General features: G+C 34.9%; 1 protein-coding gene across 1 annotated transcript in view; it reads left to right on the top strand.

Moving 5' to 3' along the window:
* ZCWPW2 (zinc finger CW-type and PWWP domain containing 2) overlaps positions 1–16,853 on the top strand; it is a 96,173-nt gene that overhangs the window by 37,064 nt on the left and 42,256 nt on the right. The window contains 1 exon segment of the mRNA XM_047876548.1: positions 12,501–12,547. Within this exon segment, the coding sequence (XP_047732504.1) occupies positions 12,501–12,547 (47 nt within the window).

The following is a 16,853-nucleotide window of genomic DNA, read 5'->3' as shown; positions in this document are numbered from 1 at the left end:
AGGATTTATTCAGATGCATGCTTTCTGAAATATATTTGCACATTTAAAAAATTTTCTTTTCATAGGGATAGGATATATCTTTGTCCACTGAAAAATTGGTTTTCTATGGATTAATAGTATGTATTTCACCCTCTGAAACTAAGCATACACTCTATTTAAATGCAAGGGTTTTAATTAACGCTTCTATCATCTTCTTTACTCTTAGACTATCTACGTAAGTTCTTTTATGTATTTCAAAGTATCGTATTTCACAATTAGAAGCTATGTCTTTAAAATATATTTCTGGGATGAAACTTTCATTTGCATGTGCTGTATTATTTCAGACCAAAGTATTTTTCAAAATGTTTTATTTGTGAACACATTCAAGGCAGAGATAAAAACAATCATCAACTTTTTTTTTTAATTAGGTAAAAAAATATGGTAAGATTTCAGGTCATTTTCAAAGAAAGTTCTTTTGAATCATCAATATTCTGGTTTATAGATAGCTTTTTAAATGAATTCATCATAATGATACAGTAGGTAGGATACATTTTTAACTCTGAATGTGATTTCACATAAAAATGATGATTTTCAATAAATTTAAATATGTTTTTAAATTTTGCTGCTTAGCGATAATAATTATCACCTTAAGTTCTAAAGATTATGGAAGGATCTGGCCTTCAGTGCTGACTGAATTTGAAAGTAAGAGTGGTATTTTTTTCCTCCCTTGGAGAAGCTTAATATATATTTTTAAAAACTTATAGGTGAAAATATTTTATTTAAGAAAAATTTAAATATTAACCCAGGTATCTAGGTTTAGATTTTAAAGGAAATAAGTAGATTTAAAAACAGTGGAAAAGAATGACAAGCACATTACTCTGGTTTACTCTGAAACTGGGAAAAGGGACATTTATTACCATGAATGTGATTTTTATTCCTTGTGCTGAAAATATAATGTCTCTGTTTATTAGCAGTAAAGGTTGAACTCACTGTATTGTCACAAATGCAATTTTATTCTTTTCATGGATTATACATTTTTTTTGTGTAACCAAAATAAACTTTGAAATATTTAGGGTTTTTTAATATAAATACTGTAAACTAATATAGTCAGTTATTTTTTAAAATTATATTACAGCCATTTCACACTAGCAATGGATACACTCTTTCAATAAATATGGAACTGTGTCTTTGTCATTGTTGTGTGTGCCAGAGTATTAACGTCTGGGTCCTTTGGCATTCTTACTTGTCCAGAGTCTATGGAGAGGGGTTATTTCTCATTGGTTTTGTAGCAGACCATTTTTTTTGCTGAAAGACTGATGATTTTTGCATGCAGAAATTGATGTAATTCAGTCTGAATGTAGAGAATCCATGCCTAGAGACTTTCATTTTGTTCATCTTATTGTTGAGTTTTAAGAGTTCTTTGTGTATTTCAGATAACAGCCCTTTGTCTGATATGTATTTTGCAAATATTTCTCTCACTCTGGATTATCTTCTGATTCTCTTGACAGTGTATTTTGCAGAGCAGAAATTTTAATTTTAATGAAGTCCAACTTACTAATTATTTCTTTTGTGGCCCTTGCTTTTGATGTTCTATCTGAAGTCATTAGCAACCTAAGTCATCTACATTTGTAGATGGGGGGCATGAAGAGACTTGCAGGAATTCAGTCTTTGCCATAAGAGGCTCGCTCACTTCAGACTCACTCTTTACTATCTCCAAAAGAGACAATATAGTCCTTGCTTAGCTTCTAGGGTGAATTCTCGTACGTATCCAGCTTCTTACTTTGTTCAAAAGTGGTTTTGAGACATAAATAGCCATTATTCAGATATTTTACAAAAGGTGAGTAGTTTAGAGGCAAACAACTTATTTCATCCCAACAACTTTGAGAATTTCTTCACCCCAAAATTTATTTTTCCAACCCAGAAATAATAATGACTCCTAATTTCTTGGCCTGAATTCTCCCTACACTGCAGACATTGACACACTATTATGTTTGATGCAACTCTTTCAGTGTTGAAATCTGCCGGGTCAGTAAATGATATGTAAAAAATACAGACCTGCTCATACTGTAAGAGATTTCAAAGTCCTGTCCACATAATTCAGTTCCCCTGTTTTTTGTTATATTAACTATTACTCCAAGTAAGTGATTCTTTTTCTGAGTATAGAAAGATTTTTCTTATGTAGGAACATTCATTATAATTGTATTTTTAAAATGAGTAGGGTATTATCCATATAGTCTCTTTATAATTTAGCTTTAGGATTTTGTGTTATTTGTAGGATTAATATTTTCTTACATGCTTTACATCTTAGAGTGGATGTTCCTATTTCTACCTTTTTTTTCCTAGAATTGTTTTGTTTTGTTTTAAATAAACTATTTTTTAGAGCAGCAAAATTTCGGGTTCCCAGAAAAATTAAGCAGTAAGTACAGAGTTCCCATAAGCCCCCGCCCTATACCCATACAGTATCTTCCACTATCAACTTCTGGCCCCAGAGAAGCATGAACCAACACTGACATATCATTATCACCCAAAATTCAGAGTTTACATTAAGGTTCACTCTTTGTGTTGTACATTCTATGGGTTTTGACGAATGTATGATGATGTGTATTCACCGTTGTAGTATCATACAGAATTGTTTCACTGGCCTAAAAATTTTGTGTTCCACATGTTCATTTCTCCCCCACTCCTACCCCTCTGCCAACACCTCACAACCTTTTCTTTTTAGTCTCCAGAGCATCATATAGTTGGAGTCATATAGTATGTAGCCTTTTCAGATTGACTTCTTTTACTTAGTAATATGTGTTTACATTTCTCCATGTCTATAGATTCTTTAGCACTGAAAATAGTCCATTGTTTGTATGTAATACAGTTTATGTATCCGTTCACCAACGGAAGGACATCTTGGTTGTTTCTAGGTTTTGACAATTATGAATAAAGCTGCCATAAACATGCAACATAGGTTTTTTTGTGCACATAAGTTTTCAGCTCATTTGGGTAACTACCAAGGAACACAATTGCTGAATCATATGGTAAGGGTATGTTTAGTTTTATAAGAAACTGCCAAACTATCTTCCAAAGTGGCTGCATCATTTTTACATTCCTACCAGAAATGAATGACAGTTCCTGTTGCTCCACATACTTGCCAGAATTTGGTGTTGTCAGTGTTCTGGATTTTGGCCATTTTAATAGGTCTGCAATGGTGTTTTAATTTGCAATTAAATGTCATTAGAAAATGACATACAATGATGATGAACATGCTTTCATATGCTTATTTGCCATCTATAAATCTTCTTTGCTGTGGTGTCTCTTCATTGCCTGCTTTTTAATTCAATTGTTCATCTTGTTGACTTTTAAGAGTTCTTTGTATATTTCAAATAACAGTCCTTTTGTCAGGTATGTATTTTGCAAATATTTTTTTCTCACTCTGGATTATCTTCTCATTCTCTTGACAGTGCATTTTTCAGAGCATACATTTTAATTTTAATGAAGTCCAACTTATTAATTATTTCTTTCATGGGCCTTGCCTTTGATGTTATATCTAAAGTCATCAGCATATCCTAGGTCATCTACATTTTCTCCTGTGTTACCCTCTAGGAGTTTTATAGTTTTGCATTTTTCATTTAGATGTGTGATTTTGAGTTAATTTTTATGAAAGGTGTAAGGTCTAGATCTAGATCCATTTTTGGCACATAGACATCTAGTTGTTCAACACCAGTTATTGAAAACACTTTTCTTCATTATATTGTCTTTGCTCTTTTTTAAAAGATCAGTTGACTATATTTATAGAGTCTGTTTCTGGGTGGTCTATTCTGTTCCATTGATCTATTTGTTATTCTTTTCCCAATATCACACTGTCTTGATTATTGTAGCTTTAGAGTAAGTCTTGAAGTCAGGTAGGATGAAGTCCTCTAACTGTCCTTCAATATTGTGATGGCTATTCTGTATCTCTGTCTATTCATATAAACTTTAGATTCAGTTTGTTGATATCCACAAAATAACTTGTTGGGATTTTCATTGAGATTGTACTGAATCTATAGATCAAGTTGGGAAGAACTGACGTCTTGACAATATTGAGACTCCTCATCCATAAATATGAAATATATCCACATTATTTAGTTCTTTCATTTTGTTCATCAGAGTTTTGTAGTTTTCCTCATATAATCTTGTCCATCTTTTGTTAAATTTATGCCTAAGTATTTCATTTGGGGGGTGTTAGTGTAAATGGTAATGTGTTCTTAATTTCAAATCCTACTTTTTAATTGCTGGTAAATAGGAAAGTGATTGACTTTTGTGTATTAACCTCGTGCCCTACAACCTTGCAATAATCACTTATTTGTTCCAGGAGTATTTTTCTTGATTTTTTGGATTTTCTGCATAGATATTCATGTCATCTACTGAGAAAGGCAGTTTTATTATTTCTCGATCTATACTCTTCTTCCTTTTTTCCCCCTTATTGCATTAATTAGGAGTTCCAGCACAATATTGAAAAGAGTTCTGAGGCAGGAACATCTCTGACTTATTCCTAATCTTAGGGAAAAAGCTTTGAGCTTCCCACTATTGAGTATGATGTCAGCTGTAGGATTTTTATAGATTCTCCTTATCAAATTGAGGATGTTTCCCTTTATTCCTAGTTTGCTGGGAATTTTTATCATGCATGGGTGTGTTGGATTTTGTTAAGTGCTTTATTTGCACAACTTATATGATCATATTTGACTTTTCTTTTTTAACCTACTGATGTCATTGATTACGTTAATTGATTTTGATTGTTGAAGCAGCCTCGTATACCTCAGATAAATCTCACTTGCTTATGGTGTGTAATTCTTTTTATACATTGTTAGATTTGATTTGTAGTATGTTGAGAATTTTGCATCTATGTCCATTAGAGAAATCGGTCCATAGTTTTCTTGTAATGTCTTTGTTTGGTTTTGTTATACTGGCCTCAGTGAATGAATTAGGAAGTATTCCCCCTGTCTATCTTCTGGAAGAGCTTATAGAGAATTGCTATAATTTCTTCCATAAATATTTGGTAGAAATCACCAGTGAACCCATCTGGGCTTGGTGTTTTTGTTTTGTAAGGTTATTATATTGATTCAATGTTATAAAAAGATACAGGCTTCTTAGATTGTTTATTCTTGTGTGACTTTTGACAGATTACGTCTTTTAAAGAATTGGTCCATTTCATCTAGGTATCAGATTTGCGGGCATAGAGTTATTGACAGCATTTCCTTTTATTATCCTTTTAATATCTTCACATCTGTAATGATGCCCTCTCTTTCATTTTTGATATTAGTAATTTATGTTTTCTGTCCTTTTTTTCTAGTTAGCCTGGCTAGTGTCTTATTTTTATTGATCTTTTCAAAGAAACAGCTTTTGGTTTTATTTCCTCAATTGATCTCCTGTTTTCAATCTCATTGGTTTCTGCCCTAATTTTTATTTTTTGTGCATACTTCGTATTTTAACTTGCTTTTCTTTTTCTAGTTTCTTAAGATGGAAGCTTAGTTTATTGATTTTGGGTCTTTGTTTTTTCATAATATACACATTTTAATGCTGTAAATTCCTCTCTAAATACTGCTTTTACCGCATCTTACAAATTTTCATAAACTTTATTTTCATTTTCATTTAGCCCAAAGTATTTTTTTTTTAAGTTTATTTATTTTTGAGACAGAGAGAGACAGAGCATGAACGGGGGAGGAGCAGAGAGAGAGGGAGACACAGAATCGGAAGCAGGCTCCAGGCTCTGGGCCATCAGCCCAGAGCCCGACGCGGGGCTCTGGGCCATCAGCCCAGAGCCCGACGCGGGGCTCGAACTCACAGACCGTGAGATCGTGACCTGAGCTGAAGTCGGACACTCAACCGACTGAGCCACCCAGGCGCCCCTAGTCCAAAGTATTTTAAAATTTCTTTTACGATTTCTTTTTTGACCCATATGTTATTTAGAAATGTGTTGTTTAATCTCCAAGTATTTAGAGGGTTTTATAGTTATCTTTCTGGGGTTTTTTGTTTGTTTTGTTTTGTTTTGTTTTGTTATCTAGTTTAATTCCACTGTGGTCTGAGAGCAGACTATTGTATGATATCTGTTTTCAAAAGTGAGTTAGGGAGTATTTTATGGCCCAAAACATAGTCAATCTTGGTGAATGTTCCAAGTGAGCATGAGAAGAATGTGTATTCTGCTACTGAGGTTGTAGTCTGTAGGTGTAGATTATATTCAGTCGATTGATGGTGTTGAGTTCAAAGTACAATAGTTTCCTCTTATATGCAGTTTCACTTTCTACAGTTTTAGTTATCCGTGGTCAGCTGTGGCCTAGAAGCAGGTGATCCTCCTTTGATGTTTCATCAGAAGGTCAGTAGTAGCGTAACAGTATGTCACAATGCCTCTGTCATTCACCTCACTTCATCTCATCATGCAGGCATTTTATCTCATATAACAAGAAGGATGAGTACATTACAATAAGAGATTTTGAGAGACCACATTCACACAATTTTTATCAGAGCATATGGTTATAATTATTCTATTGTATTAAGATCTCTTACCCTGCCTAACTTATAAATTAAACTGTATCATGACTATGTATATATAGGAAAAAATCAGTATATATAGGTTTTATTACTATCCATGGTTTCAGGTGTCTACTGGGGGTCTTGGAACATATCCTCCACAGATAAAGGGGAACTACTGTATGTCCTGACTGATTTTCTGCCTTCTGGACCTGCTCATTTCTGATAAAGTCTCTAATTATCATAATGGGTCTATCTATTTTCCTTGAGTTCTATCAATTTTTGTGTTACATGCTTTGACACTGTTGTTAGACACATTTATATTAATAATCATTATGTCTTCTTGGAGTAGTAACCACCGTATTATTAATTAATATTCTCTTTATCCCTGATAACTTTCCTTGCTCTGAAGCATTCTCTGTCTGAAATTAATATAGCTTTCTTTTAATTAGTGTTAACATGCTATATCTCTATTTTTCTACTTTTCACCTCTGTGTGTCTTTGTAGTTAAAGTGAGTTTTTTTTGTAGACAGCATATAGTTGATCCACTCTAACAGTCTTTGTTTTTTAATTGGTATAATTAGACACTGAAATTTAAAATAGTTATTGATATAGTTGGATTAATAGCTACCATATGTGTTACTGTTTTCCATTTGTTTTTCTTTGCTCCTATTTTTTCTTTCACTCTTTTTCTGCCTTTTGTAGTTTAATTGAACATTTTATATAATTCTGTTTTCTTTTCTTTCTTAGCATATCAATTATGCTTTCTTTTTAAGTTTCTTTAAGAAAAAAAACTTTTTAAGGAGATGGTTTTCCTAAATTGAGCATATTGTTGCTGTTATTACTATTTTGAACACATTGTTTTCAGTTAAAGAATAAGAAAATTAAAAGTTTATATTTTCCTTCACTTAGTCATTCCCTGATGCTGTTCCTTTCTTTATGTAGATACAAGTTTCTACTCTACATCATTTTCCTCTCTCTTTTAACATTTCTTGTAAGGTAAATCTACTGGTAACAAATTCCCTCAATTTTTCTTTGCCTAACAAAATATATATGCCTTTATTTTTGAAGGATAATTTCACAGGGTACTGAATTCTAATTTGGTGGGTTTTTCTCTCACAACACTAATTATTTCACTCACTCTCCTCTTGTTCTCACAGGTTCCGAGGGGAATTGGATGAAATTCTATCTGCTCCTTTACAGATAAGGCACACCACCCTCCCCCAGGCTTCTTTCAATAATTTTCCTTTATCTTTGCTTACCGCTTACCTTTGGCATTTATACTGCTTGTCCTCTGAGCTTCCTGGATCATTATTCGGTATCTGACGTTAAATCGGGGGAAATTCTCAGTCATTATTGCTTCCAATATTTCTTCTGTTCCTTTCTCTATTTCTTTTCTGTCTGTTATTCCCATTACACATATATTATACTATTGTGGTTTTCCCATTGATCTTGGATATTCTGTTCTTTTGTTTTCCAATTTTTTTTCTCTTTGCTTTCAGTTTTAGAAGTTTCTATTAATATATCCTCAAGCTCACAGATTCTTTCCTCAACTGTGTCCAATCTAGTGATGAAACCTGTCAAAGGTATTCTTCATTTCTGTTACAGCATTTTTAATCCCCGGCACTTCTTTTTTATTATTTCTTAGAATTTCCATGTCTCTACTTACAATAACCACTTGTTCTTGAATGTTGCCTACTTCTAACGCTAAAGCCCTTACCGTATTAAGCGTACTTGTTTTAAATTCACAGTCTGATCATTCCAGCATCTCTGACATACATGGGTCTGCTTTTGATACTTGCTCTGTCACTTCAGACTGTTTTTTGCTTTTTGTATGCTTTGTATTTTTTGTGGAAAGACAAACATGATGTACCAGGTAATGGAAACTGTGGTAAGGAGACCTTTAGCAGTGTAGTGGTAAGGCATGTGGGACTAGGGAAGGCATTCTATATTTCTTTGTTTGTTTGTTTGTTTGTTTGTTTGTTTTGAGAGAGAGAGAGAGCGCGCGCGCTAGTGTGAGGGGGGAGGGGCAGAGAGAGAGAGAGAGAGGGAGAGAGAGAATCCCAAGCAGGCCCTGCACTGTCAGTACAGAGCTTGACATGGAGCTCAATCTCATGAACCATTAGACCATGACCTGAGCCAAGATCAAGAGTTGAATCCTAACCAACTGAGTCACCCAGATGCTCCAAGCATTCTATGGTTCTATGATTAGGTCTTAGTCCTGGGCTTTGAACTGTACAAGTGCTTCCCATTTTTTTTCACCCCCTTACATGGTACATAATGGATAGAGGGGATCCCGAGTTGGTATGTCCCTTCCCTTGTGTGGAAAACCATAGAATGCTTGATTTGGGTATTTCCCTCCCCCACTAATTGGTCAGGCTCTGAGAAAACCAGAATAGGTTAGGCTCTGGTAAAATAGTTTCTCTTCAAAGCAAACGGCTAAGAACTGAATGCTCTGGCATATTTCAAAATGGTTACTTTTTTCTTCCCACTGAGGAAGTGCAAAGGTGTTTTTCTCCAGTCTTTATTATGAGAACCCGATATAGCTCCTGGAGGTAAATGCATAAAAGTGTGCCTCCCTCCTGCATGACTGGGTCCCCCAAGAATTTTTCTCTCTCAGGCTTGTTCACATTGAGGCTCCAGCAATTCATCAATTACAGTTCATGTGTTCCTACCCCAGCACTAGTTCCTGTGGAGGTTTCTGCTCCATTAAGTTGTGATTCTTTGTATTCACCTGTCTCTCCAAATTTGGGGGCCACGGTTTGCCCTGTGACCTCATTTCTCTAAGGGATCTAAGAAGAGTTATTGATTTTCAATTTGTTCAGCTTTTTACCTGTTGTGAGGATGGAGTGTGACTTCTAAACTCTTTACATGCCAGATCGGAAACTGGAATATCCTCTACCTTTTTAAGAACATGCTTTCAGCTGTCACCTTTAAAGAAGCATATGCTAACAGATTTTCTGAGGCCATCAATGGATAAGCTTTAAAAAATATTTTTTTTAAAAAAGAAGCCACTGATTTATGTTAATATTTGTACTCCTTTCTAATACGGTTGTAAATAAAAAAAATTTAACATCTGTTATGAGTCATGAGGCATAACCACCTCTACTGATTCGGAACATTTTCATTTTCTACCTGCAGCTCCTCTTTTGCACTTTAAAACGATGATATGGATGTAGCCCAGAAGAGGAGTAAAGGCCCTTTTAATTATCCAAATCTACATTTCCTGTTAACTGCTTTTCACTCTGTGTGAGGGTCCCTACATGCAGAGATTTCTGAAGGGAGGAAATTAAACCTTTCTCACTAGGGAAAATTCAGCTCTTAGAAAGTGTTTAATGTTGCTGAAGTTGAACACGGACCTACTGTTATTAATAGGAAAATTGCTAATGATTGTAATGTTTTTCAGCATTACATCAGACTTTCCCTTTGGCAAATCCCTTTGAAAATCAGAGTGGCTGTTGTTACCCCCTGAAACACTTCTATATTGCACTGGGAGATGGTTGTACAACGTTTCAACATAAAAAGTTCCTTGAACAACAGTTTGGATATTTCTGTTCCAAATGTGTCTCCCTACTGGAAATTTTACATAAGAATGATGTATATTTTGAAGAGAAAAATAACAAAATTGTATTCTTTTTTCACTAACTGGAAAAAAGACCAGTATATGACCAGGGTCCATTGGATCCAATTTTAGTTTTGAGTTTCTTTTATGTGCATTTTCAACTGCGTGTACAGATTGATATTTCATCATGACTTTCATTGTTATTAGAGGTCTTCAAAAGAAGAAAATGAAAAAAAATTTTAGATACAACAAAATTTATTCTATCTTGTAATTATCATCAGGGCTCTTTTGTAAATCTGAAATGCATTATGGAATTTTACTAATCTTTGCTATTTTATCATTACTCATCAGTTTATTCCCAACTATGTTAAAAAGACTAAAACAATTATTTAAATGGTAGAATGATGGAATCACTTAACAAGATGATACAACAGTAACATGTATAATCACTAACCTATTTTTCCTAGTATTGCAAGGGTTAAGATCTCTCTGTATGTGTCTCTGTCTCTCTCTCTCTCTCACACACATGCACCCATACCCCAGAATGTCTTTATTAGCTAAATGTAAAAGAACACTGTTAATAATCTATTATCTACCACACATTGTTTTAGGAGTTTTATTTACATAAATTCTGTTACTTGAATCTCACAATATACCAATAAGGTAATAATTATTACTCCTGGTTTATCAATAAAGAAACTAAGGGTCTGAGAACATATATGGTGTTTTATATCTTACGTTGTCTAGTATAGTAACTTACACCATGTAAATGTTGTATGTATTTTTTTTTAATTTTTTTTTTAACGTTTATTTATTTTTGAGACAGAGAGAGGCAGAGTATGAACGGGGGAGGGTCAGAGAGAGAGGGAGACACAGAATCGGAAGCAGGCTCCAGGCTCTGGGCCATCATCAGCCCAGAGCCCGATGCGGGGCTCGAACTCACGGACTGTGAGATCGTGACCTGAGCTGAAGTCGGATGCTTAACCGACTGAGCCACCCAGGCTCCCCTGTTGTATGTATTTTAACTCGTAAGTTATATTAATTTGTTCAGGTAAAATGTGTATTTCAGATCCATGTGAGATTTTGAATAAGATACATGTACATTTATTAATTATAAAAAAAAACTGAGCACCTACTGCATATAAAACTTGGCCCCTGACTTTAAGGCACATTCTAGTTTTGTAGGGTGCTTTGACGTATATAGAAGTAACCATAAGACAAGGAAGAAAGTTCTGTGTCCTGTCATGACTGTGGTTTTGCAACAAAGATGGTTATTTCTCCTAGTTGGAAGAATTTTCTGTGACAGTGGATGGTCTTATACATTCATCAGTGGGGAGAAAAAGGGTATTCCAGAAGAAGGGATTATTTCAAGCACACAGCTGAACATAGGAAAGAGGACAGTTTACATGTGGCCAACTAATTATAGGCATAAATATAATAACCTGCTTCTCTGGATTTGTATGCTTTATGCCAATAATTTTTTACTGCAAAATTTGCTTTTAGATAGGCAGCATTTATTTACTCTCATATCCATGGATATTTATTCTCTTTGTTTGTTTTAAGTTTTCATTGTGAATTATAGTCCTACATTGATAAATTAAATTTTTGGGTATTTTTTAATGTTAAATGTAACCCTAAAACCTTATTATTAATGTCCATAATTCTCTTCATTTTTCATTACCACAATATTAAGGTTAATAAAACATATGTGTGAATAAAAATTTATGTACAACTCATTTCGTTGGAATTCTACATTGAACCCATAAAAAATATAATTTCTTAATTATTATTGCCAATAAGTTTTACTAATTCACACGCACAGTTTTACATATATCAAAATTATATCTTAACATAGTTTTCTACGTGCTATTTGTTTATCATCCTCCTTGCTGAGTGTTGCTTAAGGGTCCTGCATGGAAGCTGCAGACATAAAGATTAAACACTTGCAGTCAGATGGGTCTGGCCCCACTGCATGGCCTCAGGCAGGGTACTTAGCCTTAACTTTCTTAGCTGGGAAATGGACTACATACTTTTTTGCAAGTTTATCATGAGGTTTAAATAAGAGATTGTCTATGTAATGTCTTTATCCATGTCTGGCATAGAGTAGATGTGCAAGTGGAGATAGCTGGGATTTCATTCCAGGTCCTGTATACTCCAGAGCACATTAGCTGACCAGAACCTGGAATAAGATACACTAGTTGCTAACTTGGAAACATCCAGCCAACCAGTTAGATTTAAGGGAGGAGGCTTGTCAAATAACTATGCAGATCCCTGATATTATTACCTTTGGATTATTTTGTTATACTCAACTTGGAGAAGTTGAGTTTAATAGCATTATGATTAAAAAATCATTGAAAACACATATCACAGCATGAGAAAGTAGAAAATTCTAACTGTATAATGTTGCATTTATTTGAACAGGAGTGTAGGCACTTTTTTGAAACAGCCATACTTTATTATCTTACAGATAAATCCAAAGCAGATGGCAAAGTTGCTGTGGTAGCCAAGAAAAGGGTAAGATCATGTTTCATTATATAAAATATGCAGACTTCAAATTCCATTTGATTAAAGCTATTTTTAAAAGAAAATTGAATTAATATTTAAAAGCAAAATGACATATAATCAGTATTTTCTTCTAAATGTTAGTTGAGTGCATTTTTCCTTTTTTAGGTTAACACTAGAAATTTAATTTTTATGATTACTTATATCAGTGTTACAGACTTATGAGGAATTAGAATGATAGCAATATTTAAAGTTAACAAGTAAGTAATTGCTTTTATTTATATTTCACATACAGGGGTGCCTGGGTGGCTCAGTCAGTTAAGTGTCTGACTTCAGCTCAGGTCATGATCACAGTTTGTGGGTTTGCGCCCCACGTCAGGCTCTGTGCTGACAGCTCACAGCCTGGAGCCTGCTTTGGGTTCTGTGTCTCCCTTTCTTTCTGCTTCTCCCCCACTCATGCTCTGTCTCTCTCTGTCTTTCAAAAATAAATAAACATTAAAAAAAATTGTTTTTAAAAGTTGTATTTCACAAACATACTCTCCTATACTAAAATATTTTTAAATTTTTTTTTCAACGTTTATTTATTTTTGGGACAGAGAGAGACAGAGCATGAACGGGGGAGGGGCAGAGAGAGAGGGAGACACAGAATCGGAAACAGGCTCCAGGCTCTGAGCCATCAGCCCAGAGCCTGACACGGGGCTCGAACTCACAGACTGCAAGATCGTGACCTGGCTGAAGTCGGACGCTTAACCAACTGCGCCACCCAGGCGCCCCTAAAATATTTTTTGTATACCATGTTATTGGAATGTGTGCAATCTCATGGAAGATTTAAATAATTAAAATTCACAGCTTAATATGGACTTTACCTTGAAGTTGAGAACAGTATCAGCCATTTGTATAAATCTAAACATAGAATCTTTGAATAAAATTTGTTTTTTTTTTATTTTTTTAATGTTTACTTTTGAGAGAGAGAGAGAGAGATGGAGAGAGAGAGATGGAGTGCAAGCAGAGGAGGGGCAGAGAGAGAGACGGAGACACAGAATCTGAAGCAGGCTCTAGGCTCTGAGTTGTCTGCACAGAGCCCAAGGCAGGGCTGGAACTCACGAACTGTGAGATCATGACCTGAACCGAAGTTGGACGCTTAACCAACTGAACCACCCTGGCACCCCTAAAGTTTGTGAAGTCAAGAGCATTTTAAAAGAATTCTAACACATCAATTTGTATATGCAGGGAGATGTTTAACTCTACCTATTGTCAAAACTTGATTGGGATAGGATGAACCTTTGACATTCTCCTCAAGTGACAGTATTCTTAACAGGACACTACTGAAAAAAGAGAAAGAGCCAATTCTTAAAACAAATTCTTTTAGACAAATAATATATTGGTGTCATAAAAAGAACTGTGATTGAAAGGAAAGCCTATCCCTGTAGTATTTCCTGGGTTGAATGGTGGTGGTGGTGCAGGGTGGACCCAGGAAAGGTTGAGTGTAACCTGGAAGAACAGAAAAGATGTTGGACACAAACCTATAGATGAACAGGCAAGGAAGTAAGTGTTGTTTTTATATTCTGAGTATGTATATAGGTCATGGGCCTTTTTAAAATCAACTCTTTTGCTTTTTGACTTGTAAAAGTAGTCTGTACTTTTCACTGGCTAAATAATGTTGCTGCACCTTTGCAGAGAGGAAGTCAATATCATAGAAGACAAGGTTGCCTTTTAAAAAAGAAAGAAGGGGTGCCTGGGTGGCTCAGTCGGTTGAGCGTCCAACTCTTGATTTTGACGCAGGACGATCTCAGTTTGTGGAATTGAGCCCTACGTCTAGCTCTGTGCTGACAACACAGAGTCTACTTGGGATTCTCTCTGTCCCTTTCTCTCCGCCCCTCCCCTGCCTGCACGGGAGTGCGCTCTCTCTCTCTCTCTCTCTCTCTCTCTCTCTCTCTCAAAATAAATACATAAGCGTTTAAAAACAAACAAGAGGAAATAGGACTTGTGTGTATGTCTGAAGATTTAGACAGGAATTTTTGAGATAGGATTGTTAATGTGGGTAGAATTGTTTATTTTAGTCTCAGCTAAAGGATATTTAGAATAAAAAATGATAAGGATAATAACTAACATTTTTATATACTGTTTTATTTTTACCAGTGATTCTCAGTGAAAGCTATACTACTGTCTTTAGGACAGTGCTATTTAAAGTGTGGTCCATGGACCAGAGCTGGTCTGCAAACTATTTATTATTGGTCTGCAATGAGATAAAAGCCAAAAATGAGAGGAACCATTTAGAAACTTGTATAGTAATTCCACAGGGTCATTTTTTCTGTTGAATGTAATGATAAAATAGAACTTATATTTTATATTTGTTTTCTATTTCACTTTTTTCCTAGTAACTTGTTTCTGTTTTTAATTTTGTATAGAAGTATAGATCTTAGGCAAATTAGGGACAAAACGTCCTTTAACACAGATAATTTGAGAGACATCTCCCTATGAGATAGGTTAGGAATTTGTAGAAGTGTCTTGGGTTATAGTAATTTGGGGAATATGGGGCATTTTGTTGGGCAAAGGTTAAGGAAACTAGATATCTTGCAATGCATGGAACAGAACTATTTCACAAAAACTGTCTAACATTTGGCATGATTTTTGAATGTGCTGCTAGACTCAGCAAACTACAGAGATACAATTGACCCTTGAACAACAGAGGTTTGGGGCACTGACCACTATAGTCAGAAGCCCATGTATAACTTCTGACTCCCCCAAAACTTAACTACTAATAGCCTATTGCCAACTGAAGGCCTTACTAAAAACGTAAATAATCGATTAATACAGATTTCTGTATGTTATATGTAATATATACTATATTCTTGCAATACATTAAGCTAGAGAAAACAAAATGTTAAAATCATAAGGAAGAGAATCTACATTTACAATACTGTATTGTTAAGAAACTGCATGCAAGTGCAGGCTTTTTATGGAGTGGAATAAACACATTGTTCTTGAAATTATTGAATAATTTACTTATTTTCTATTCAACATATTGTAATGTATCTAAGTATATATTTAGCTGTAAGAATAGAAGTGCAGTTACTGAGAAATCATGGAAAACATTTATAAATCTGTAATAGGAAATTTGAGATGACTTTTAACAGTCTTAAAATCAAACATTACTAAACACAGATACATGAAATGTATTGATCTCTTTGTATTTCAAAAAAATAAACATTTAGAAATATTTCATAGTATTGCTACCCTTTCCATTTGTAAACACTTTACAATAGTGATAAGAAATCTATGTTTAAATATTTACATATTGAGATTATTTGGGAAGAAGGCATAACAGACATTATCATCATCATCTTACAAAGGAGATCATTTATAGTTAGAGAAGTTAAGGAATTTGCCATACTCCCACAGTGCTCCTTAGATAATTTTACTTTATCTTAGTTTTTCTTAGTTCTTATTAAAGTTTAGCAAGCTAGTCCTATTAGAGTTTGAGTGTTAATTTCAACTAATATGGTAGCTTTTATTTTTTTATACATTTGGATCTATGGATATCGAAGACAGTATTTTTTTTAAAGATAGAACTGTTTTGGGGCGCCCGGGTGGCTCAGTCGGTTAAGCAACTGACTTCGGCTCAGGTCATGATCTCGCAATTCTTGGGTTGGAGCCCTGCGTCAGGCTCTGTGCTGATAGCTCAGAGCCTGGAGCCTACTTCAGATTCTGTGTCTCCCTCTCTGTTCCTCCCCTGCTTGTTCTCTCTCTCTTTCTCAAAAATAAATAAAGGTTAAAAAAAATTTTAAAGATAGAACTGTTTTATATAAAACACTATAGGTGGACAAAAGAAAGTTGCTGGTGTGAAAGCAAAAGATGATGATGATGATGATGATGATGATGATGATGATGATGATATGTGGGGCACCTGGGTGGCTCAGTCAGTTAAGCGTTCAGCTCAGGTCCTGATCTCGCGTTCATGCATTTGAGCCCCGGGTGGGGCTCTGTGCTGACAGCTCAGGGCCTGGAGCCTGCTTCAGATTCTGTATCTCCTTCTCTCTCTGCCCCTCCCCTGCTCGTGCTCTGTCTTTCTCTCAAAATTAAATAAATAAAAATTTTAAAAAATAACAGTATGATGTATTAAGTGCCTACAAAGGCCAGGGATACACATACATTACTTCATTTGATTCAACAACAATTATGTGAGGTAATCATTGTTGTCTATGGTTAATGAATAAAGAAAATAGGCATAGGGATGTTCACCACTGCAAAAATTACATTACAAAGATGAATGATAAAAACAAGTAAGGTAGTTTTCTGTACAGCCCCTTACCCTGGG

Source organism: Prionailurus viverrinus, chromosome C2, assembly GCF_022837055.1.
Source record: "Prionailurus viverrinus isolate Anna chromosome C2, UM_Priviv_1.0, whole genome shotgun sequence".
In the NCBI taxonomy this organism is placed as follows: domain Eukaryota; kingdom Metazoa; phylum Chordata; class Mammalia; order Carnivora; family Felidae; genus Prionailurus; species Prionailurus viverrinus.
Note: the sequence above shows the minus strand (reverse complement) of the source record. Positions and strands in the feature narration are given on the sequence as shown.